Raw genomic sequence first — 26,393 nt, 5'->3', positions numbered from 1 at the left:
GGAGACCAACGGGTTTTAGCTAATGCACAAACCAAAAAAGCAGCACGTAGGGAGCTGTCATTTTGCTGCAGATCACTGTTGTCTCTGTCCTTGCTAGGGAGTTCCTTGGCTTCCACCCATGAGGGGAACTCATCATTGTTGTCAAGGGCTTTATTTATACTCTATGAATCCTCTGGTAGCATAGAAGGCACTTAATGCCTCTCAGTGCCTTACTGATGACTGTATTTTGAACAGCATTTTCACCCCAATGGAACCCAACCTCAGGTTTAGCACACGGGCTATGGTGTCCCCCATCAAATGCATTTACACCTGCCCAAGTTGTTGAATGAGATGATATCATGAACCTCTGAGTGCCTATCCCAGATGGAGCCAGTAGGAAAGCAGCCAGTCCAACCTGACCCAAGAGGAGGGGGAAGACCAGGAGGAAAACACATTTTTCAAGCTGAGAGGTAAAAATCCGCTCATGCAAACTGCTTTGCACATATGTGGCTGTGTTTTTTGCTCGCCTCAGCTCAGGCCCCATTGCCAACCAGCCTGGGCATTTCTTCCTTTTGTGATCTGTAGCAAAGCTGTCCCCATCGAGTCACTGCCATGGCATAGGGATAGGTGGCATATTATGCTCAAGCATCCTCTACTCCCAGCAAAAGCCACAGTGGAGCAGGGTTGAAATGGTCTGAAATGAACTTGTTTCTTGTCTCTTGGTATTTGGTCCTTTGGCCAGTGAAAGTGTTTTCATCCATGGGTCCATTTATAAATATTGGCACCTCATTTTGTCAGCATTTTAGAGGAGAGGTGCCTGCAGACAGTGCTGCCTGTGGCTCCTGTCCTTTTGTAGCCCCCCATCATGAAGTGGAGGAGCAGATTTTGGGTGGGAGATAATCTAGAGAAGAAACAAGAATTTAATTCCTGTTAGTGGGAGGTTTAACGTGGCTCCTGCATCTGTGAGGCAGGTGGGAAAAGGAGTCATTTATAACATGTCGTAAATGTTGATTCAAGTTGCATCCAGCTCTTAGTCAATGCCATTTAGTCACTAAAAAGTGGCATTTGTTCTGCTGCTTCCCAAGTCCAGTTAACAGCTCCAGAGTAGCTGTTTCAAATCATTAATCTGGCTTTTGGAAGGGCTGTGGGGGACATCTTGCACAAGTGCTTTGTTCTTCCAAAAGAAGTGCAACTAGTTGTCTGCAGCACCATGCTCTGACGAAGCAGGCAGTCGCTTCCCAAATCCAAGAATCCTTTGTTCCCAGTTTTAATCTGGATGGAGAAGTTGCCTTTTTGCATTGAAACCTTCACCACATCGCTCTGGCCTCTCTGCTCTGAAATGTGGGTGGCTGTGGGAGAGGGTTTGAAAACCTTCCTGCCTGCAGCTGGGCTGGGGAAGGGGCAGCTGGCTGCACAACTCAGAGGCTTTTGAACCCCTTGGCTGCCTGCCAGGCAGTTTGACAAAGAAGGAAACATCTCTGCGCTAATTGCATTCCTGAAGGTGCCATAAAACTAGGTGGCAAGAGGGAGGAGAGGCCCCACTGAGGGCATCACACATTTGCCTCTAATGAAGAGAGACTGGCTTGCCAGAGGCCAAGCTTCATTAGCTTCACTGCCCCAGACCTATCTTTTCTTGAATGGGGGGATGCAGAGTAATATGGCATCGTGGTGTCTCTAGAGAAATTTCCCCTCACCCATCACCACTGTTCCCTGGCTCCCTGTGTGGTTGTCCTGTGCTCTTCAGCCCAGGACTCTGGTTGTGTGCAGGCACATTGCTAATGAGGTGTAAGTGAAGAGCACTCACCACACTGCAGCCATTCCTCCCCCTAAAACACAAAGGATATGTCTGGAAAATCCATACTGCCTGAGCAACACAGCAACTGCTGACGTTGGCGCAGCTTTGGGATCAGATCTTTTGGGATTTGTCTTCTTTTTTTTAGAATTAGACAATAAATCAGATTTATAAATGCTATGCACCTGTAAATCAAACCTTGGAAAGTCTCTCTAGCTTGTAAGCTGCTGTGAGCATCTTAACTGGTTCAGGTGACTAAAGATTGTGGCTGGCTAAAGAACAGCGCGATCGCGATGCCTCGGAGCAGAGGAGGTGGAGAATGACCTCACTTGCTGGCACAGGGCTTCCAGTGACACAAAAAACTCAGCTCAGCAATAAAGTGTCAAATCTGCAGGTACATGCAAGTGCTAGAATCACTTCTGTGATGGGATGTGAGAAGGGGCAGCTCATTGGAAAGTGACTGCTTATTTTGCAGAGAGTAACCAAGCTGACATGCAATGCGACTCCAGCTGCCCTCCAGAAACCACTTCAAAAACTGCTGAGGATGTACAAGTCCTCAGTATTTACTTCTGAATGCTTCCTCTCTTGGTTTTAGTAAATGGGGAAGCTCAGGGAGTTTTAGCCTTTACTAAAGCCCAGGGAGATACGGCTATTCTGTTTGTTCTAACATAGCCTCAAGTTAGAAATCTCACTCATGCTTTTACAATTTATTTTTGGTGTTCCCTGTCCCGACCACCGTAATGGCATTTAACAGTGCTGTGTTTGAGGGCATCTGGTGGGACAATGGCTCTGGTGCCAGTGCCCCAGTTTCTGGTCCTTCATTACAGCCCCGAGCTTTGAGAGTTACATTTGAGTTTGATGGTACTGCTGGTATCTCCACCCTGGGGTTTCAGGTCGGGTCTGTTACTGTACAAATCACTATGCTCATGGACACATCTTAGCGAAATAGACTTTATTCCACACACACCTTTGTATTTATTATTCACCTACCCAGTGGTAGTGCCTGGACAGAAGATGCTGGTGTGCATGTGCAAGCTCAGGTGGGAGAATAAAGGTGATCCACATCTTTCAGATGCACACCAGCATTTTTTTTTTGGTCTTAATTGTCTTCATTCCTAATATGTAAGCTTTTACCAGAAGAAGAAATGGGTAGTTGATTTATTAATTTCTGAGGTGCAGGTGGTGGGTTGAGTGTGGTTTGGGGAGGAAGGGAAGATTCTTTCGTGCCCACTGTCTGTGGCTGTGCCGTGGTTGGGGTGGCATGAAGCAAATGTACCCCTGTCAGAAGGGAAGAGGTTGGCCTGTGGCAGAAGGAAGATAGGGAACAGAGCCTAAACCACATCTGCAGTGTTTCCTTTTAAGTTATGTCAAGTCTTGTTATCTTTAGGCTTTTGATTTGGGTCTTTTTTTTTATTTAGTTTGTGTAAAAAGGTGGAATCTGAGCACTGCTTAGTAAAAAAAGGACCTGAAGGGGAGAGATAAAATGACCATATAAATATGGAACTTAAAAATAATCTTTTGGCAGTTGCTAAGTGCTAGTGCAGCTGTGAGCCACGCAGCTGCAGGGACATGCAGCTCTGTCGCTGGGGCAGCTGCCTCACAGATCAATCCCTCTCTGCTTCTCGTGTGGGAGGAGGATGGGGAACACACATCTACCGCCATATTTGAGGCTTATTTTGGTGACAGAGGATGCAGTGTCAGCTCGGGTCACTGAGCTGCAGCCTCACAGTACCAGTTGCTTTGGAATAGTCCCAGTCATTAGCAGCAGATTGGGGGCTCAGGGGGCCGGTCAGCGGCTGCAGCTGTGTGTGCTGTCAGGGCTGCAGGGCAGGGGAGTGGGTTGGGGTGAACAGAACCAGGTAAAGTCATCTGAGCCAAAATCCTTTTCCATTAGAGTGGATTATAGGATTTTGAATGTCCCTTTTCCTCACCAAAGAGCAGGGTAGGGGACAAGGAGCTAAAAACCAGCTGAGTCTGGGCTATAAAACACAAAAGTATGTAGATGTGGTCACGCTGTGTGGGCACAGGGTGCCCATTACTCCTTAGCAGCCAGCAAACTTGGCTTCAGGTATCTTGAGGTCTCCTCTCTACAGAACCACTGCATAGCCCAGGGGCCCTTATGGCCACAATAAATAACAAGACAATGGCGCTGTGGTAACATCTCTCTCTTAAGATGTGATCAAGACTCAGTCAGACTGCATGTTTATCCTAGAGCTTCCTAAAAACCTTTCTTCTTGCTGCATTCCCATTTGTCCTTTGCTTTTGTCACCTGCAGAAGCTGCTCAGCTAAAGGCCCTGTCCCAAATGTGGATAAAACAAAAATAATCCACCTGAATAAGAAGGAAAAATAAATCTCTCACTTGCTGTGTCCCATAGCTGTGAGGAACTGAGGCCAGACCACCTGCTCCTGAGTGAGCATCCCCTCTCCAGCTTACATCCCCCCTCCAGCTGTGAAACATTTTGGCTCCCATAAGAATAGATTGCAAACATTTAGTAAGAAATTAATCAAATGAGGCACCTCTGTTGTCCTCTTCCTTTTTGGGGGTTAAACTGTGAAGCTGGGCATATTCCACTTACTCTGATCACATGGATTAGTGTAAAGAAACGGAAGGTTTAGATCAGCTCCATTTACTTCCATCCTGTGGTTCAGCCTAAAACATGTAAGGTCCAGGTCAGCAGGGGCAGGCAGGGCTGAAGATTGTGATGGAGATTACCTGGAGGAGCAGTCACCTGAATCCACCTTCATCCCACTGAAACTGATGCTGCTTTCGCCCTGCTTATGAGATCTTTTCTGAATATCAGCTGTTGATATTCCTGCATTCCTGCTTGACCTCCTGCAGAGCATGGGGCTGCCATGCTGTTGCAACATTTTGGGCAGACAGCACATGATTGCTTAAGCAGTGATTTGGAAAACATTTCTGCAGGTGAGAAAGGAACTGTGAAGGTGCCTGCTGCTGCCAACACATGTGGGATGTTGGCTTTTAGGTCTTGTCCTGGTGACAAGAGCTGGTGTCTGAGCCCTGAGGTGATCCCAGGCTGCTTTGCACGATGCCTTCCCGAAAGGGTGGGTCTGGCCGTGCTTTGCCAGACCGCAGTGAGCTCTGAGAGCAACACTTGAAACCTCTCAGACTTTAGTGTGGAGTGTCATTGAGAAACTCTCCACTCTTTACACAGTGTGAAGAGGAGAAATGACAGAGACATGTACGGGACGTGCCTGCCCACTGCAGGCAGCCTGTAGTGCCCCACTGTACCCTGCACCAGAGAGGCACCTTCTGTGTTGGGAAGCAGGGATGTCCAGCCCCAGGCTCCCAGATAATTTGAAAGGGTGGAGAGAGATTCCACCCTTGAGCTGTGTGAGTGGCTGGCTGGGAGTGGCATTCTTCTGTAGCAGTATTTGACTTTTCCTTGCAAGCAAAGGGTTCCTGAGCATCAACTGCAGGGTTGTCCCACGGTGTTCTGGTTGTGCTCATCTGCAGGAGCTGTGGCTCATAGCCCTGATGTAGAGAGGGGCTGAGAGCCATGTGGGAGGTGTTTTGCATTCCAAATTTTGTCTTCATGAAGTTTGGCATGCAAAATCCTCAGTGGCCTTTTGGATGTGAATGGGGCTGACTCAGTGCATGTGTTTCCTCACATCTCCAGTCCTTGGGAGGCTTCTGAAACCTCCCTGCCACTTCCTCCTACGTTATCATTTCCATCCTTCCCCAATCTCTCTCTTCTTCTTCTCCAAATTTATTTTTTCCCCTTTAACCTGGTTTCTGTTCTCTTTCCAATTTAATCCTGAGTCATGTGCCGCTGCCCTCCAAGAGCGTGAAGCTCCCCGTCCTGCTCTGTGCCAGTTCAAAAGGCTGAACAACCCAGAGTTCAGATGGCCTCTGGGCTGGGGCAAACAGCACGGGGTGACCCTCATCTGCTTGCTGTGACCTGTGAAAGCATGGCCAGTGATTGTAGCTGCAGTGTAAAAATGCCTGGTCCCTCCTCTAATTGTGCTGCTAATGACCTCCCGTGCTGTGTTTCAGGTCAGAGGCTGCCCATCAGTGCAGTGGATGGTTCTTAGCAGAATGCTCTGTGTTCGATGTATATGCTCCTCTGCATTTCTTTCACAGTAAATAAATGCACTATTAGGTATTGTACCACTAGGCACTAGCATTACATTGTTGCCTATTAAATAATATTGATTATATAGGAGTTGGACTCTGTGGTCCTTCTGGGTCCCTTGCAACTTGAGATATTTTCTGATCTTTGCATGGATTTCTTACAGGAACACAAATGATACTTCCTTTTGTGTTTGTGCTTAGTGCTGTGTTTATTCCTCACCTTCCTTGGTGTTCCTGGCAGCAGGCATACCCTGTCTGCCCCACCTTGCTCACACCAGGGGTTTGTGTTGGTCTTTCACAATGAAACAGCAACTGAGTTGGACTTTCTCTCCCCAGTGTATTGAGTACTGCTCACTAGAGTTTCCATTCCTGGCACGAAAGGGCAAAGCTGCCCTTTCTTACCCCTCCTTTCTCCCTGCCTGGGCTCTCACTGCTGTCCAAGTCTTGCAGTTCTTCCCAAATCTGGCAACAGCTCCTTGAGGACCAACCCACACAGAGCGCTGCTGTTCCTGCCTCTTTTCACTGTGGTTTCTCCTTGTCCTTGAGCGGACCTTTTGCAAGCGTTAATGAATGCTAATGAGGCATTAAACGCCCGGGCAGAATTAAAGAATACAGAAGTGACGTCTTTGACGTCTTTATGGGAGCCAGAGCCCCGTCTCTGGGTCTCTGCTCTTAAAGTGGCACAGCATGTGGGTTGCAATTGGAGGTGTCATCTGATGGTGCATGCAGGTACCCAAACCCCCTGTCCTGCTGCAGCTGCCCCCTCCAACGGCCAGGAGCCCCAAAGAAAGCTCCAAAAAAAAACCCCCACCAAGATGAACTCAGAAAATAAAGCCCACTCACTCCCCAAAGAGAGAAGATGGTGTTAGAACAAACTCCCTTTAAATGGTCTTCTGGCCAGTGTCTCACTGAGTTTGGCATTTGAATGTGGTCCATCTGATGAAAGTAATTAACAGAAATGCACATTTGGAAATGAATGTTGCATTTGGAGTTTAGAGGCAGATGAAAGCCTCCCACCAGCAGGTGAGTGAAATTCTGTGTCTGCATTTCTTGTTCATATGCAATGAAAACCTGTGAATTTTGCTCAGTTTGGTTTAAAAAATTGGCTTTAAATAATTGACCTGAAAGGGAAATGCAGTGCAGGCTGTGGGTTCATTCTTTCTCCTTTTTTTTTTTTGGTCTTATTTTGAGTGATATTCTAACTTCTTCCAGGTACTTTGGGAAGGGAAAAATCTGTTCCAAAACCATAGACCTTTGGTGAACTTGCATCACAGATTATGTGTTTGCATCCAAACACAGAACTGGGCAAGGCTCCCATGGCACTGAATTTTGCAGAGGAAGAATATCTCTCTGCTCCAGAGCCCACTCCTCTCAACAAGGTCCAGCTGAAAGGACATTCAGCCCACTTGGGCTTCAGCAGGATGGGAATTAGTCTGCTTTTCATTTGAAGGATGGACCTGAACCATAGAGTTTGGCTCTGGAGTTCAGGGATTTGGGATCATGCAGCTTTGTTTTGGAGTCAGGTTTTATTTTAAGAACATATCTGGAGGATTTTTGTGCAGTAGGAGCTGGTAGGAGTCTGCTCAGGCATCAGGGAAGATGAAGCTTGTCCTTCATGGGAGCACCATACCTCAGTGGAAGGGTTGCAGAGCTATAGGTTTTCTCAAGACCTTTGTCTGCCTTTCAATGAAGTGCATGGTTACCATATGTCCCCTGATGTTTCTAAATCTTCCAGAGCCTTCACAGTGACTAAAGCTGAAGGCTAAGTGCAGAGTTGTATAAGCAGACCTGGGCAGAGATGGGCGAAGAAGTATGTAAGTGGTGGAGAAGTTCCTGTTTCTGGACCCAGGGGTGTTGGTGGTATCTGGGCAGGGCTGGGAGAGCCAAGTGGAAAATGTTTTTCTTGTCAAGCACCTTTATTTGTCAGACTTTTTGGGGAGAAAGGAAACAAATGGAGAGAGTTGCATCCAGAGAGGTTTCATCTGTGAGCAAGTCTCATCTGTTAGGGGGCTGGAGAGCTGGCTGGAGAGAGGAGCACTGCTGTGGGAGAGGTGTTGGTGCGTCCCATGGTAGACCCAATAAACATCTGCATGTGAAGAGATCAAGGTCGATAGAAAAGGACGGTGGCACTTCTTGAGTGAGGGGTTTGGAGGGAAACACAGGAGGGGGAAAACCCCGGAGGATTCACACACACCCCTATCTTCCGATCCAGCTTAAGGAATGATGTGAATTGTTAGCAGTTCCTGCAGTGCCTTCTATGTCAGCTACTTAAGGGGTGACAAAGTCAAGGATGAGCATGTGCCCAATGTGTTGGGATGGTATTTGGGCCTATGGCTCAAAGGAAACACCCATCCCAATTGTCCCCAGTCAGGATGAAGTGCTTGTGTCTCTGGGAGGATCTGACTGCAGCCTTTGCCCCATATCTTTCCCTGCATTGGTAGCAGAGTTGGCAGCAGGACCTAAAAGCTCCAATTCCCAGCTCTGGGTCTCCATCCAAAAGGCCACGTGTGGCAGGCTTGGCTGAGGCACTAACGTAAGCAGAAGTCAAGAGATTTGTGAAGTGCTGAGTTTACTTGAAGAAAAAAAAAAAGGAAGGCTTTATTTTAAGAAATGCAGCTTTAGATCTCTTTCAGGAAATGAGTCCTTGCTGCCCATTTTGGCTTTCTGGTGGATCATCAGCCATATCTTGTGGTTGCATTTCACCTCCTCTTCTGCAGCAGAGAGAAGGAAAATGAGGAAAGGCTGGCCAGGGCTGCCACAGGAAATCCGCCTGCCTCGGATTGCTTTCAGCTGCCTTCATGAGACAGCAGTTTCCAAAACCTTGTCTTCCCTGTCCAGTTCTGATTTAACCCAGAAATTCCCAAGTGAATGAGAAATTGGCATACTGAGGTGGTGTTTTTTTTTTTTTTTTGCACTGGCAGTGCTGCACCGTGATTACTGTCAGTAATGTCGAGCGGGTGATGGGGCTTCTGGTACCCATGGCTAAATTAGCAGCTCAAGCCTGTATTTATTCCTTAACCTTTGGTTTCATTAGTCTGCATCTCCGATGCTATTTTTGATGACTGGTGAGCTCAACCAGCACTAGGATTGAAATAAAGGCTTATTTAAAGCCTTGGCAGTTCTTGGTCAAACCCATATGCTTCAGGATATAAATATCCATTGCAATTGAAAGATGCACAGATCCATGGTGTCTGGTGTAAATAACATTCAGAAAAACACTATTTACTTATTACTGACCTCTTAGTGTTTGTTTTGTTGCTTCAGTACTGCGTTGTGGATAAATGTGTGGGCAGGCTCTCTTCTGGTGTGAATGGAGGCAGTCAGAGGATGAATTTCAGATTACACAGAAACCTTGGTCCCTTGACATTCGTCTGTCTGTGTTTACATAGTAGCCTGGCTTTCACAAGGAGGTTGTTATGCTCAGCAGGCTCCAGGGATTGGGGATGCTCTGGCCAACCTACCACCCTTGATTCCACTGCCAGACTGTCATGACCCAGGGAATGGATCCTAAACCCATCCTCACTGTCTAAAATTTCCTGAGCTCTCCCGACTTCCTAGTGGTGCTGACCATCTGGCAGAGCCATGGACCTTAACTGTGCCATGGGCAGGCTGCCTCACCTTGCCTTGCCTGGCCTCTTGATGTGCAGTGCTGGCTGCTTTGAGTCATGGAAAGAGATTAGTAGGATGATTTATTTGCCTAAGCAGGCACTGTGTCTTACCATAGCCCTTTCCCAAATGGAAAGGTCTGTGTTTTCCAAGTGTCCAAAGACTCTTCTGCTGCCCTTCTTCCTCCCACTCAAAATGGGCCTCTCCCACAAATTTCGAGCACTTCTGCTGAGAGATTGGCTGATCTTGTACAAAACTGACGCTCAAGCAGTGCTCTGCATCAATAGGGTTTGACTTCTTCTCTCATAAGCAGATGTTTTTGATGAATCCACCCCTCAGAAGTACAAACAAATGTTGGTTTCTGCATTGGGGCTCTCAAGGTGTTGGGCACAGCAGCCAGGGCTTCTTAAAGGGATGGCACTGGGGAATCTGGAAATTGTTTGCCATAACTTATTTCTCTTAATTGTTTTTCCTTTGTGGCTTTTCCTATTTCAAACTAGTTGTTCAAGTAACCAAAAATGACAACAGCACAGCCTTTTGGAGGTCCTGACCCAAAGTCTGGATGTGAGCACAGAGGCAAAAAAAAATAAGTGGCTTGATTAAATGGGAAGAAAATACAGTATGATCTTTCCCCTCCCGAGCACTCAGAAACCAAGAAACTGGCATAAAAATCATGAAGATTTCTTTTTCTTGTGTGGTAGGCACATCGGTTTAATTTTCTAGAAGGTTTGAAAAAAAAGTGTTGAAGGGGGCTTGTTTTCAAACATTTTTGCCCTCTCCATAAAAGCTGGGACGATGTTTTTTCTTTCAAAAGAAAGCTGGTATTTTTGCATAACTTTGTGGTCCCCAGAAGTAGGAAGCTTTAGGAAAACCACATTCTATTCTGTCAAAATCCCTAGTGAGAGAGCTTTTAGTGCATTGAGTTTCAGACCTCTTGGTACAATTCCTAAAAGGCGGACAGTTATGGAGGGCAGACGGGCTGTCCTGCTCAGCAGGGTCACAGCTTGCTCTTGGGAAGCCTGGGATGAAATCAGGGTGAGAGGCTGGAAGCTTCTGCCAGAAGCTGCTATCCCAGTTTGACAATGATCCTGCTTTGGGATCAGAGCAAGACACAGCGCTGGTGTGGGAATGCCAGCCCGGGTTTTTGTGGTGCCAGGGTGAGGGCAGGGAGGATTTGGCCTATAGCTGTCATCCTGGTGAGCAGCTGAGGGGGGAAGGCAGAGGCAGCTGGGGTGAAATGAGGATGGTTGGATGTCCTGCCAAAAGCTGCCTGAGTGACAGTGAGAGGTGCAGCCCAGCCGGGGCACAGCAGTGGGATGGGGATGTGTTTCAGGGCAGAGAGAGAGAGGGAAGCACCGGTTGGACTGTGGGTCTCAGTCCACCTTGGTGGCCTCGCAGGGAAGAGGATGCCTCCGAGGAGCAATGCACCCCATGGCTCCTGCCCTGATGGATCCCAGACTAGTCAAACTTAGTGTGGGGACTGCTTTTCCCCGACAAAACCATTGCTTCCCTCTGCTACACCCTCCCAGCATGCTTCTGCAGCCTCCCTGATATGTGTTCTGTGTTAGCCCCCTAATAAGAGCTGCCTGGAAAGTATGTTATCAAATTCAAAGGGAACATTTAATTTCCCATCTTTTAAACTTTTAAGCTTTTCTCATTTCAAGGGTGGGAACAGAAGAAAATATCTCTTGTTATGTTTGAGGAACATAATGAATGTATTTTGGCTTCACAAACCAGCTTTAATAGAGAATGTGCAATCTCAAAGTTGAAGGGGGTTAAAGTCCAGGGTGATGTCCTGCACCATGAGACTGCTGCTGGTGCAGAGGTGTCTTGAAACACACCCTCCTTGAAAATGGATTGTCATCTTGGAAATGAAACTGGGAAGTAAAGCAGAGGTTTTTCCTGGCCATGGTGGTGTAAGGCTTCCTGCAGACATGATCTTAGATGGCACAGACACTGCTTGATCACATCAGCACTGTGTGTGACCAGAAATGTGCAGCACATTTTCCTGCAAAATGTGAGTACTGGGTAAGACTCCGCAAACCTCAGCTCTGAGTCACCATCACCGAAAGACTCAGTGCCACATTACCTCGAGACTCCTCTCAGATTGTGTCCTCAGTAAGAGGACAGAGTGGATTCCCATCTCCAGTGCTCCAGCTGGATATTGGGAAGTGGGCTGACTCTTGTTGTGTCCATACGAGAAATAAATGTTTCCCACTCATTGAGTTTCAGGCTGTGTGGGAGATGAATGGCACCAGAAATGGAGCTCATGGTGCTTGCAGGAGTGGCCGCTCTTTCAAACTGATGTAGGCAGAGAAGATTGTAACATCTTTGCCATTACAGGTCAAGATGGAAAATTCCCACTCTTGGCATATTTGCCATGGTGAGCTTCAGCCAGTGATTTCTTGCATAGTGAGCCAGTGTGGCCAAGGCAGGAAACATATGTCAACATGTTTCTAAATTTTAAGGTCACACCCCACGCTTAGTCACCCTCATACAAAACAGCTTTTTCTTCATCCCCTTCAATAAACAAAACCGCTTCCTTTAAGATGCTGTTTCTTAAGTTTTCCGATCACAGTGGTTTAATAGGATGCATTATTTGGAAATGGCCGTTTCCCATCCAACAGTTATTCCAGGCTCCATCTCCAGCCTGCCAGGGGCTGGAAGGGATGTGCAGTCTCTCTAGCCTTCTATGGCCTGGCACTGATGCCTTTAAAAACTGAATCATTTTATGGTCCAGAGACGGATTACCAGTGCATTCACATCTTGTGCTGGGTTCTGTGGTGTCCTAGGAGAATTGAGCTAAGGCTGATGATACAGGGGCTCTGCCCCTCTGTCCAGTAGCAGGGGGTGGCTCCACCCGGGTCAGGACTGTGGGATGATATGAATGCCATTGGCTTGCTTCTCTTGTCCCTCACAGCTCAAATTCAAGCCTGAACACATTTACAATATGCCATGTACGTGAATTCCCGATACCAGTTGCTTTGGATTCTTTGAAATAGTGCCCATTTAAGAAAACCATGATTTATAGCTAATTTGGACACATGCATTGCCATGAAGGCACCAAACCTGCTGTGTATGAGACCAATCGCCTGAATTAATTGCGAATGAAAGCCAGACACCCCATTTGGTTTGTGAAGTGGAGGTTGCGAAGGTCCCAGTCCTGCAGCTGTACCCTGAACAGCAGCAGTTGTGGATATAGCCATGCCCATGGGCTCAAACCCAAAGCTTTGTAGGGAGGGGGCAAACCAAACCTGCCTGTACATCTATGTCTGGGGAAAGGGCAAGGCTGTCACCATGAAGGCAAACAGAGCAAAGGATTTTAATCTCCATCAGATGTAGGCAGGGAAGGAGGTCACCTCTAGAGATCTTGTAAACATAATCTCCTCTGTCTGGTAATGTTTGAATTTTCAGGCTGGATCCAAAGCAAACGGTGGGAGTGCAAAAGAGGCTGTAGGAGGGCAACTTGTGATGTTCTGGGACATATGAGATGCCTAGTAAAACAGAAGGTGCTCCCGTGACTTTTGGCAAGGGATATAGCTTGACAGTCCACAGCCTCTCTCATAATCTTGGCGCGATGAGAGAGGCAGGGAGATCAGTGGTTTTGTGTCGATGAAAGGAGTGTGTATATAATTTATCATGTCTGGGGTGCTTCAGGCTGTTTCCAGTGGGAAAGCTGAGCTGTAATGAGGTTGCTGATGAGCCTCATATACAAACCCTTCAGCTCTATGAACTGTGTCTTCAAAGGCATCCCTTCTCCTAGGGACTGACCGAGGAGGATTTCAAGCAGTCTCTCCAGCAAGCTGATGGATGCCTCTCTGAAACCAGCTGCTCGGCAGCCAGCCACTGCTCTTACTGTCACTGAAAGCCTTGGAGCCTATTGACTTTCTCAGCCCATTGCTAAACCCCATAGCTGCAAGGGGATGTGTCAGTAGAGGAGTGCCTTCACTCAGTTGGTTTCTTCATCCATCTGTGCTGTGAGCAGCCCTGAGCTACTCCCTGAGGGGGTTCAGCTGGTCCCAGCAACCTTCATGTTTCTGGCTGGGACACAAAGGTCCTATTTGGACACAGAAGACAGTGCTTGTTGATTTAATTTTTTTTTCCAGGTTTTTGTGAGAACTTCTTAAGTAAAACTGTTAGGAAAGAAGGGTAGGAAAGACTTTATGAAGTGGGCAACCTGCTAGGCTTTTTGCTGCTAAACTCTGTGTTCAAAACCAGCAAGGAAGCACTACTCCATTTCCATCTTCATATCTCTTGATGTAGACAGAGAAAGAAGAGATTAATTCATACAAAAGTAGGAAGGGAGATGTGCCCATTTGTCTTGAGCAACTGTAGAGGGAAGCTGGGAGATCAGTGACTAGGTATTTTTTGCTGCTAAATGTAGATATTAATTTGATATCTCGGTGTTTCCCATCACCATCTGTTTGTTGCTCTGCCAAATAAGGTCTCTCTGGCAGCTCTTCCTGCTGGGCTGCTGATCCCTCCTGCATAGGGGCAGCCGCAGCACCCATCGCTGGCCCCGAATGCTGCTGATGCCTCTCCCCTGCTCTTGCCTTCAGGTCATGGAGAGTGTCACTGTGGGGAATGCAAGTGCCACGCTGGTTACATCGGGGACAACTGCAACTGCTCTACCGAGATGGACAGCTGTGTTTCCAGTGATGGCCAGATGTGCAGCGGCAGGGGCGCCTGCGTCTGTGGGAAGTGTCAGTGCACCGAGCCAGGGGCTTTTGGAGAAACGTGTGAGAAGTGTCCCACCTGCCCAGGTGTCTGTAGCACTAAAAGGTACTCACGGGCATTTCAGGAGGGTCTTCTTGTGGGTGGGAAGAAGCAACAAGTGTTGCTGCTCCAGTCCTCACGGAGGTTCATGTCCCTATTCATTTCCAGTGCTGTCCCACTCTTTGGGAAAGGTTGGCAACTACAGTTTGGCTGCACTCTGAGCTGCAAATGTCTGGGTCCAGAGAGCTGTGAGCTGCAGAGGAGGGGAGGATGGGGCCTCACAGCAATGGAGGTGGCCTGGGCATCAGCCTCAGACTAGTACAGAGCAGTGCTGCCTGCCTTGATCTCAGGCAGGATTATGCAGTAGCTGACATGCAGCTCCAGACATCCAAAGGGCAAAAATACCCCAAACCTCCCAGTTGTTTTACACCTTAATCGAATCCACCTCTAGAATAAATCCATCATTGAGATGGAGATGCTTGGCCCTGAAGTTGCTCTTTCCTTGTGGTTTAGATGTGCAGCCTCAAGACCAGCACTCTGGGAGTCCCTTTCCAAGGGCTGAATCTCTGTGTTCATACAGTTTCTTGTGGGTGCTTAATCTTCCCCTCTATGTGTGTTCCTGCAGGGACTGCATTGAATGCAAGCTGTTTAACTCAGGAAGACTGGCTGATAACCAAACCTGCCAAAAGCACTGCAAGGACGAGATCATCACCACTGTGGATGTTCTCGGTAAGTTGGCAGCAGCAGGACTGCAGGCAGTGGGAGCCAGTGACTGTGGCATTGAGCTCCTCTTAACCAGACATCTGTAAAGAAACCCTCAGGGAATACCTAGTATTTAGAAATGTATATGTGCAGGTAGTATGTATATGTGTATATGTGGTATGTGTTGCTCTCTCTCTGGGCTATACTATATAATGAAGTAAAAAACTCTTTGATCTTAAATAACATCTTACCACATCTAACCACTACCACCAGTGCAAGGAGCAAAGGGAGTGGAATGAGGTCAGATGAGACGGAAGAAGAGATGAGCCATGAGAGAGTACAAAAGGAATTCATCTTGGAAGAAGTGAGCTTGTAAGGAAAAGCAAAGCTGTTTTGGAAACGAGTTCTGCTTTGGGAGACCTGACTGCTACAAGCCACCCTGGCAAGGTCCTCTCTTGCCCTTTGTGCACTCTTCTAGAGGTCACCCCATGTGTGCATCTCTCAGCAGATTACTTTCTCCCCCTTCTTTTCAAGATACATTCTGGGAGTCCCTGGTTGCTATTTGGAGGAGTAGAGGCGATCCAAACTTGTGACAGCGTTAATCACAATCCTGACCTTGTCCTTAGCCATACGCCTTGGAGAGAGGGTTGTAGATCAATCAGGGATAAATTACTGTCTGCATCTGACATTTCCTTCTCTTCCCATACTTTATAGAGGTAGGAGTGCCCTACCTTGCTCGCCTTTTCACTCCTTTCCCCCTGAGTTGCCTGCAGATGATGTTTTTCCCATTTTCCTCTTACGTCCAGTTTCTAGCTTTTAAATTATGACCAGTGAGGTTTCCTACCATTTTGTTTGGGACACCTGCTCTTGTTCTCTCCATTCTCCCTGCAGTTCAGCCAGGAGGGCACCTACACCTGCACACTGTGAGAGGTGTGGAAGTCCAAACTATACAAAGCTTCTTTCTGGTTGTCATGGATTTACCATTTTAGAACTTCAGGGGGAAAACTGTTTCCCCCCACCACACTGGTGCCTGGCTGGCCCGTGTTTCTTAGGAGCCAGCAAATACTGGGGGTTAAAGCTCATCCCTCCTGCCTGGTTATTGTACCACACCAAAGCCAGCTTTTGTGCTGACTATGCCCTGGAAGGTGAGGCTGGGCTATGGTTTGCAAACCCCCTGCATGGCTTTCAGGGAAAAACACAGCCAAATTTCTATTTTAAGACATTTTGGGGAATTATGCTTATGCTTTTGTTGAACTATTACAGTTGGATTGCACGTGGTGCTTGGAGATCTGGGCTGCTAGAGGAAGAGATAAAGCAAAATATTCCTCAAGAAAGCTCTTGGGTACTATGGACTTCCTTACAGGCGGACTTTGCCAAATCCTGGTTTTCAAGCACTTCTGTATTATTCAGCACGTATTATAAGTCCCTACTGAGAGGCTGAATGCTGATATTTGTCACACAATACATAGATCTGCAGTACCCTGGCAGAGGAGGATGGGACTTCCTTAAATATCAAATTACAATGAGCACACCCTGGAGCATCCCAAGTGCCTTTTGACTCTGAGTATGAAGCAGCCAGTTCTTCAAAGCTTTGTATGGCAGAGGCATCAATCATTGGACTCATAAGCCAGAATGCTGCCTTGTGGGAGGCTTGTATGACTTGCTTTGGACTCTACAGGATCTCCTTCGCTTCTGCAATATCTCATTTGCATTCCTAGTGGTTCTAGAGAGGAAGTCTAAACACAAGAGGAGCATGAGCTGAACCTGGCAACAGCACACATCAGTGGACCTGAAAACTCAGTGGGGCCCTCACACCTCTCTATGTGGACATGTGATCTCTGAAACCTAGTGAAGACCAACAGAGATAATTACCATTGAGACTTTAATCCCTGTCTCTTTTAGCAGAATAGCGGTGCAAGGATCGGAGTGAAAGCAGCTAGGCCTGGAGGAACTAAGGTTTGCTGCTCAACTTAGAAGGGCGTTAGTCAAGAAACATGGAAGTTTTATCTATATTAATCTAATTAGTACTTTACTTTGTAACAATCAGCACTTCTCCAGCCCTGCCTTTGCTACCACTGTGTAGGTAGAGCAAGTTTTCGTGTCCCAGGGTAGGAACAGCTGAGGTTTGTCCACACCAGGAACTCGTCACAAGTCACCAGAGGGGTGGCTGCATCTGGGCTCAGCTGTTGAAATGTAGGGTATTAATCTTTAAACTGTATGCAGGTCAAAGGCACTGAAAGGAAAAACAAACAGACAGGAGAAGGCTAAGGGGCTGGAGTAGCAGTGGTCATTAATGCGATCATTTTTCAGCGTGACAGACAGGCACAGATAGGAGTGAGGAGGAGAGCTGTGGGAAGCATTTTCCAGGTGCCTAAGGCAAGGTCGTGTCTTTGTCAGCCAATAGCACTGGGTCCCTAAATCCCTTCCTCTCCCTTGACACGCTCAGCCCATGCAGGCCTGCAGAGATGTCCTCAGCAGAGCTACCTCTCATGGCCCAAGATGCTGCCCCATCTCCCTCCAGTCACTGTCCCTGCAATGGGGACACCTGACAAGCTGTGGCCACGCTGAGCAGTGGCTTTACTGAAATCACACCTGAAGACAGAGCTGCAAACCTCAGGTGATGGCTTTGCTGAATCTTAAATTGCTTCTGTGAAGCAGGCTTCCTCAGGGAGCATCTTAGACTGACCAGAGCAGCAACAGGCTCTGCCTGGTGGTATGTTAGACAGGCAAACACACAGTACCTGTATGAAAGTCCTCTTATTTCTTGTGACCCATCTACACATCATCTTTCCAACCAACTCCTCCCTTCCCCCTCCCTTCCTCCCCCTCTCCTCCCTTTTCACATTTTCCTCTTCTATCTCACTCTTTAAAAACAAACTTCGCAGCCATTTCCGGAGCTGGAGCCACTCAGCACAGCTGGAGGAGCATGAGCTGGCCATGGGCTGCTGCTGCTGGCCCCATCTGAGTCTGTGCCCCTTGTTTTCTCTTCACCTTCCACTCTTCAAGAAATTTAGCAAATTAAGAAGAAAACAGCATTTATTGCCAAAGCAGACTTGTGTGAAGGAAAAGTGTGTGTGAGAGAGGTTGAGTCTGTTTGCCATGGGACATTTGCCAAGTGCCACATTTTTTCAAGCAGTAAATCTGGACACTGCTCAGTTACGATTTGCATGAGTCGTGATCAAAGTGTGCTGCTTTCCAGGCCTGCTCCCCAAATAAAATTCTGTGACTCTGCGTCTTGTTCCAGAAACGGATGACCCGAGCGCGATCCTCTGCGCCTACCCGGTGAACAACTGCGTCATGAAGTTCACCTACTTGGAGCTTCCCAGTGGGAAATCCAACCTCACCGTCCTCAAAGAGCCAGGTTGGCCCTCCTTTGGTTTCCTTTTTAACAGCAGAGGCTGCCTCAGGAGAGGTGATGGGCTGCAGCCCAGTGAGTTGCAGCAAGGCTGGTTTCACTGGCTGTGTGTGTGAGCAGATAAACTGGGATGATTTAAACTGAAGTGTTTTATAGTGCTGAAACCCAACTACAAATGCTCCCAACTTAGTCAAAAAAGGACTCCAAGTAAAACATGCACCTGAGCTGCCAGCATTGCTAGCAAATGGTTGAAGGGTTTTCTGCCAACTTAGGATACTGAATTAAAATAAATAGAGCCTATTTAAGTAGCAAAAAGCATGCCTGATTTGGGGATACAGCCCCCAGGAACAAAAACATCAGAAGGGGACACCTGGTGCTGCTGCTGGTTAAGTCAGGATGTTAGGAAATCCCTGTACCAACTAAGGATTTCTACATTGCCTAAGAGCTAGCTCCTATCCAGGCAGTGTAAGGGCTGTGCGTCCCTGCTCCCTTCCCCAGACTGCACAGACAGCTGTGCTTCCCAGCGTTATTTTAATCACATGCGATGCAGTTGCTCAAAGAAGACTCCTCATGGGGTTTTAGGACAAGCTGGCAAGCATCCAGCAGTAGCTTCTTGTGATCTGCTCTGGTCCTCTGAGGCACAGGCCAATATGGGAAAGACTGAGATTCCTTATGTTTTATTTAATTTGTGCTGCAGCTTGCACTTAATTGAAAGACTAGTTGATTAGCTGACAGTTAATGTACTTACTTAAAGTCCTTAGAGATCACCTGTGTCCCTGTGGGCCAAAGGCTGAGCTGGCTTTTGCCAGAGGCACCTTAATGCTCTGCGTCCCACATGGGTCACCTGGCATTAAAACTCTGCGTCACTGTTGGACAGTGGCACTGCAGCCCTACTCTTCCCCTGGAGTGCTACGTGACATCCCAGCTCTGGTGACATGCATGAGAGCTGTCCCTTTGACCTGCCTCTAGCAAGGCATTTATTTAATAATAAAAAAAAAAACAAAACACTTTGATTTCAGAGGGGACAGTTGCTTTTTTTAATTCAGTCACTGCTGCTAGTGCTGCCCTGAGTTCACTCGCATAGTGGCTGCAGTCCAGATTATTATGTTCCAGGACCCAGATACAGGCTACACTCATACTGGAGCTAATTACCTTTTCTCCCTCATGACCAGCCTGCAGCTCAGCCCCCAGCGCTGTGACGATCGTGCTGGCAGTGATTGGCAGTGTGGTGCTGATTGGCATCATCTTGCTGGCACTCTGGAAGCTGCTCGTCACTATTCACGACAGACGGGAGTTCGACCGATTCCAGAGCGAACGCTCCCGGGCCAGATATGAAATGGTGAGTCTGGGGCAGGGGTGCTGCTGATACATGGGGGTGCTGTTGGGATGTGCTGGCAGCAAACAGCTCTGCAGTGGTGGAGAAGGGTGGCAGGAACAAGAGATGCAGGTGCCATGCCCTGCAGTGCCTTGCAGCACATTTCAGGGTCCAGCATGTCACACTGCCTTCCCCTTGGCAAGTTACAAATGCTCTGCAAAATTATACCCAGCCCCTGCTTTCATCATCTATTTCCCAGCAGAGCTTGAGGCTGAAGGGGGTAGGGGAGAAAGGACCACACCTCAGCTGTGGTGGCAGCCAGATTGGTCAGGTCTCCAAGGGGGTCCTTCTGGGAGGCTTTGGGTGGGGTTGATCAGCATTTGAGGGCATCACCTCTGCCTGCAGGCAGGATGGAAGGTGTGTCTGATGGACCATCTCTGGATAAACAACACTGCAGTTTGGATCTGAATGCTCAATTCACTCAAAACTAAACACAGTGCTATCTCCAAACTAATTGACACATTTTCACCATGACACAGACTTTGTTCCTCACCTTTGTTCTCTTTGCTCCTTTCTCCAAAGGCATCCAACCCTCTCTACCGAAAGCCAATTTCCACACATAACGTAGAGTTCACGTTCAACAAGCTCAATAAGTCTTACAACGGTACAGTTGACTGATGAGGTCTGAGTGCCTGGCACTGCTGTGGACAATTGCTTGACTGTATGTGCTGCTTCCCCACTTGAAGATGGGATCCTCTTCAGGTATGAGAATCCCTTACGACAGGACTGGTCGATGACCAAAGCCTGTTATTTGCACAGTAAGGAGAAAGGTCTGGTTCATTCTGGAGGCATGGACGTGGAGGCAGGCTCCCTGCCTGTGCTGATGGACTCTGAGCCGTGTGTGACTCCATACCCCAGCTTTCTGGATTTATTAAACCTGCCAACTAAGTCAACCAGGTGCCATATTGCAGCTTTAGACATATCCCGTTAGAAGGGGTGACTAGATCAAAAATCACGGGAACCCACGCCATCACAAGTTCTTAGGGGGGAATTAGCTTAAAAAGAGGAAGGTGTTGGAAGAATTTGTGTAAGAAATTAGGATACAAATGTTCTGCAGTTTTTAGGATTTTTTTTTTATATAAAAAACAAAATAAAACTATTGTGCATATATGACGGCTGTGAGGAGAGTTCATTGTTTCCTTGCTGAGCCCCCCACGAAAAATGGGGCTTGCTACTGCAAGCAGGAGTGGTACTGCCTGATTGATTTATTAATAGAGCCTTATCAGTCAAAGCATAGCTATAAAAATAGGAGGTGGAGTCACAGGGACTGCTGCGGAAGTTATGTTGATTTAATACCCTGGTGTTGACCCAGGATGGGGAGTGCTTCAAGGAGCTCCTGCTCTGAGCTGGTGGTGTTAAACAGATGGGAAACTGGTGGGAGCTCAAGGGAAATGGGAGTTTAGGCTGAGGAAACTAAATTAAACACCCATCCCTTGGAGTGTGCAAGCAGGCATCCGGCCTGGGTGCCTGCAGGAGGGCAACTGGGAGCACACAGCAGCTCATCCAGACCTCAGACTTTTTACCAGAAGACTATTGCTGTGGGGTCCAGTGGAGCCCAGCTGGAAAAGCAAGAGAGCCCTGAGCTTTTGGTTGGAAAGGGAGCTGAATAAAACACAGTGTTTTTGCTTTACAGCATACATTTTGCTTTGTTTTTTTAGTTTCTTTTCCCCCACCCAAACCGTTCCCCCAGTCCCATGTGTTTTCCTCTGGAGCTGGGGTTTGGGTTACCATGCTGACAGCTGCAGCTTTAAACCCACACAGACAGCAGCGGGGCTGGAGCCGCCACAGGAGAAAAAAGCTGGAGCAATTGCTACTGCCTGGGGTTTTTTTCCTTCTTTTTTTTAAATTTCTTTTTTTTTGGCTCTTCACCCTGAGCAGATCATGCAATAGTCAGCTGAAGGAAGCTTGCCAGGGAAAAGCAAAAACAAATGGTGTTCATTGTTTTGACTTGCTCTTCTCACTGGAAAAGGGCCACGGGCCCATCCTTCCGGATTTTTTTTTTAATGTGTTTTTGCCTCTATAAACAGAAGCTCTTATTTGTTCAGTATAAACAGCTCCCCTTCAAGAATTTTATGGTTCCCCCTCCTCCTATTAGCAGCACTGAAGAAATGTAGCAGACCAGACTAGAAATATCTTGGAATGGGGATTTTGAGGAGGGCAGCAAGTGGCACATTGGCAGCATCGGCACTGATCAGGTAGGGTAAAAACCCCAAAACCTCAAGCAAATGAAGTCTGTACCCTGTCTTCCCACTTGATTCCACTAAATCTACCCCAGCAGGGGTAGAGGGTGCAAGGGCAGGCTTTGGTTAGATGCTGGTGCTGCCTTTGCCTTTGGCTTTTTGCCACCCACTGGGGGTGGGCTGGGAGCTGTCCTGCCTCCTCTCCACAATAGCACAAGCATCAGGACAGGCCTGAGCACTGCAGAGGAGCAGCTATTCAGAGCTCCATGTTTCCTACACAATATTGAGGTCTAGGCTTAAGTTTGCAGGCTGAGACATTGTGTATTGACACATTTGCAGGCTGAGACATTGTACACATTGTCCCATTGTGTACCTGGGACTAATGCTGCCACAACGGGGAAGGAGCATTTGGGTTTTGTGACTAACCCACTGCCTAGTGCCAGGCTGGCAAGACAGATTTCATCACTATCACAAAATTAAAAATAGGAAATAGTCAAAAAATAGTCATCATGAGTAGACAGAGCAAGTTTTAGCATGGTTCATGTGACTGCCTCACACAAGCCATACTGCCCCAGGCAGGGAAAGGGGGAGCAGGAAGAAAAGTGGAGAGAAAGGAAGGACAGGAATGCTTTAAACCAGCTGTGCTACCCAAAGCAGCAAACACTGTGAATACAGTTTTGCTGCATTCAACTTATAAGGGACCAAGCACTTTAAAAATAAATCCACCACTTTGCACTCTGAAAGGAAAGGCATGGGCAGTGCCCCCCTGCCACCCTTTCCCTTGCACCCTAGCAGATTACCTTTGTGCTATGGCATTTCCCACAACACTGGGTTAGTATCGAGACACTGCGCAATCCAGGCAGTTGTCGGGAGCCAAGATTTGACTCATTGCTAAGGGGTGGTTTGGGCAGGGAGAGTGGAAAAGAGCAGAGAAAAGGCTTGGGGATGGGACTGCAAGTGCCCTCCTTCCCCTGCACAAGGATGCTCTGCTGTAAAGCAGACTGGTCTGCAGAGTGGGCAGGGAACAATGTGGGAGCAAGTAAACAAGGAAGGGGTGCCACAGGCCAGGCTCCCAAACCAGTATAGAAAAAGAAGGGAATAGTTGGTGCTGTCAGTGAAGAGCATCCTGCTGCCTGTGGCACTGCAGTGGGTAGTGCAGAGCAGCCCCCATCCGTCCCCACCAAATTTAGCTTATCCACAAGGTTACATCTGAAAAATTAGAAGGAAGTGATGCTAAGGCTTTGCATGATGGTGTAAGCAGATCTGCCTTTACCCCTGCAAGTGTAGTGCCAAGCACAGTCATGAGAATGGTGTATTTTAGTCAGCAGCAGTTTATTTGTGTCTGTAAATACACACAGCCTGACCACAGCTAGCATTCCATAGTGAAAACTCCAGCAAAACGCATCAGCAGGTCAAATGTGATGGAAAAATGTCAGTGCTTGTCTAGCCAAGCTGGAATCCAGATGCCATTGCAACATCAGCTCCTCCTGTTTCCCCAGCCACAGCTGGAGTCTGCTGCCGCAGGGCCACTGGGCCTGGGGCTCACAATGCCTTTTCCCTGCGCTGCTGGTGTTTCTGGGGGAGGAGAGAACACCATTCCTTAGGAAAAGTCAAGGCCAATGGCAGCATTACTTTGTTAATTGTGGAGATGCAGTGTAACCCTTCACTGTTACACAAGCCTGAGTGAGACATGCCCTCCTGCATCCTCTTGCCTTTTATGGTGGACTAAGGTGCTCAATAGCTGAAGGCAGAGCATGAGCTCTGGAAGATGAATTCTGCACACTCTTGCACCTGTTTAACCTTGGATTTCTCCAGCCACACGGAAAGCGAAGGAGCTACTGTATTGAGAAGGGAATCACTAAGATGCGTGACAGGAAATACCAAGGTGAGGTAACTCACTACATCTGCAGCCCAGTAGCATCTCCTGGCCCTTGTATCTCAGCATCATCTCCATAACTGAGTACATGCCGAACTGGAATTGACTGTTGTTCTTCTGCCTCCTCTTTACTGCCAGACTGCCAAAAGTTAAAACAATACAGCAGAGACCCAGCAGTTTATTTCATCCTTTATTCATGCCCTCTAGTTTATGCTGGTGTTCATTAGACAGAGCCTGTCAGAAACCTCTCCATTCAGCTGACACGACCCAGGCTCACCCAGCCTGTGGGTGGGCAAAGGCTGAAACTGTGGGTTTGCAGGACCCTGTCATGCACAAGGACACAGAGTCTTTATTTCCTAAATTACTTTATTGCATTTTACTACAAGTCACAACTATCAAGGCAAGCATACTTATGATTAGCAAAACAGGTATATCTATAATACAAACTGCTACAGTTATAAGGCTGTTGTGGTTTAACCCCAGCAGACAACTAAGCACCATGCAGCCACTCACTCCCCTGCAGTGGGATAGGGGAGAGAACCAGAAAAGTGAGAAAACTTGTGGGTTGAGACAAAGGCAGTTCAATAAGCAAAGCAAAAGCTGAACACAAGCAAAGCAAAACAAGGAATTCATTCCTTCAGAGTGTGGCAGGCACGTGTGCAGCCAACCCCAGGAAAGCTGAGTTCATTCACGGTGATGGTGCCTTAGGAAGATAAATGCCATGACTCTGAACATCCTCCCCCTTCCTTCTTCTTCCCCCAGCTCTGTGTGCTGAGTACGACACCAAATAGTCTAGGATATCCCTGTGGTCAGTTGGGATCAGTTGTCCCAGCTGTGTCCCTTTCCAACTCCTTGTGCACTCCCAGCCTCCTCGTTGGTGGGGTGAGGAGCCGAAGCGGCCTTGACTCTGTGCAAGCACTGCTCAGCAGTAAATAAAACATCTCTGTATTATCAACACTGTTTCCAGCAAAAATCAAAATCATACTAGCTGCTATTAAGAAAATTAACTCTATCCCAGCCAAAACCATCACAAGCAAATCAACAGCAGCAGAAATCAATATTAGCAGTAATGAATATTAGTAGCAATTTTATATTTCAGTTTTACAAGTCACGATAAAATTACCACTAGTAAAGCAGCAAATATACTTATCAGTAATTATTATTTAATGCAAGAGGAAATGTTCTCAAATTGTGCCAAGGTAATTTTTAGAAGTAGTCTAAATACTTCTATATACAATATACCAACAGTATACTTCCATAGGGAGGTTTAGATTGAATAGTAGGAAAAATTTCTTCACTGAAAGGGTTGTCAAGCATTGGAACAGGCTGCCCAGAGAAGTGGTGGAGTCAACAACCCCGGAGGTATTTAAAAGGCAAGTAGATGAGGTACTTAGGGACATGGCTTAGTGGTGGACTTGTCAGTGCTGGGTTAACACTGGGATTCAATGATCCTAAGGATTTTCTTCAACCTAAGTGATTTTATGATTTTATGATTCTAGTCTAAATCTTTCTTTCCTGGAGTGAAGAGGTCGTGTTTAACTTCCGAGGTATTTCAAAAACAGACAGGGTGCTCAGAAAGGCAGCAACCCTCCTCTTGTGTGTTCAGCTCCCAGGGTTATTGGATGGCAGCACAGACTAAAAATATATACTAATGAATTTGAAGGTCTTTTCCAACCTAAATGCTTCTATGCCTTTATATGTGTGTGTGTGTGTGTGTGTATGCCACTGTGTATGTATATGTGTATACATATATGTATATACATATATATACATCTATATATACACACATATATGTAAAATTTTGCTGGTACCAAGTGCTCATCAAACCCATCCCAGAAGTGGGGCCAATTGACAATGGACAAAGTCTCACTTGGACAATGATCCGCATCACAGAGCCTGGAGTCAGCCTGGCATCCCTGGTGAGGGATGTATCATGGGGAACAGCTGTTTGTGCACACTGGGATGCATCAGAGAAAGATGCTCCATTTTGGGGTAGAATTAAGTCCTTTTTATGCCGCAGAGACATAACGAGGAATAGGACACTGCCACTTGGAGCAGCCAATAGACTCTGCTAACAACTGTTTTCACCTGGCACAGTCAATAAATGATGGTATTTTCTATTCTCTCAGAGCAATGTTTGTATTTCCCGACTGTTTTTTCTCTTCTATCAGTTAGAACGGACGATGGCAGTTACCAACTCTTCATTTCTCTGGATGGTTTCCTCCTTCTCCAGCCTTTTTTTTTTCAGCTTTCTACTAGATAGATTGCTGTTACAGTTCCTTGGTTTTGCACCTTGCATTGATGGTATCTCAGGATTTCTCTGCTTTCTCAATACCCAGCTGCACTCCCAGTGCTGCTTTTGGCTCCCAGACTGGCAGGCTTTTTTGCTGTATTTGAGCAGAGGTCGTCTTCTGTTCAGTATTTTCCCCCTTACAATCAGGGCTGCTCCCATTGCTCCACCCTGTGGCCCATGACCACTGACAGGTCACTAGGAGTGAGACTACACCTGCCCGGTGCGTCTCTCTTGCCTCCTAATGTGTGAGGCGGAGGAGACCCATGTCCATGTCAGGCCCAGAGCTGCTGAACTTCCTGAGAGGGTTTGCTGGTTGAGGCACGAGTATACCATACTGCTTTGGGTAAAAGTGATGCAGACAGTGCTTTGATACAAGATAGAAAAGCACAGACTCTGCAGCTTAGACAAGAGCTAATGTCACGGAG

General features: G+C 47.3%; 1 protein-coding gene across 1 annotated transcript in view; it reads left to right on the top strand.

The window, feature by feature from the left end:
• ITGB5 (integrin subunit beta 5) overlaps window positions 1-21,256 on the top strand; it is a 59,866-nt gene extending 38,610 nt beyond the window's left edge. The window contains exons 11-15 of the mRNA XM_017820937.1: window positions 14,031-14,253; window positions 14,813-14,916; window positions 18,134-18,250; window positions 19,417-19,583; window positions 20,142-21,256. Of these exons, the coding sequence (XP_017676426.1) occupies window positions 14,031-14,253; window positions 14,813-14,916; window positions 18,134-18,250; window positions 19,417-19,583; window positions 20,142-20,237 (707 nt within the window). The 3' untranslated portion in view covers window positions 20,238-21,256. The remainder of the gene's footprint in view (window positions 1-14,030; window positions 14,254-14,812; window positions 14,917-18,133; window positions 18,251-19,416; window positions 19,584-20,141) is intronic.
• The last annotated feature ends 5,137 nt before the right edge of the window (window positions 21,257-26,393 follow it).

This window comes from Lepidothrix coronata, unplaced genomic scaffold, assembly GCF_001604755.1.
Source record: "Lepidothrix coronata isolate B3197 unplaced genomic scaffold, Lepidothrix_coronata-1.0 Scaffold86, whole genome shotgun sequence".
NCBI classification, from domain to species: domain Eukaryota; kingdom Metazoa; phylum Chordata; class Aves; order Passeriformes; family Pipridae; genus Lepidothrix; species Lepidothrix coronata.
This window is presented reverse-complemented; position numbering and strand designations above follow the sequence as displayed.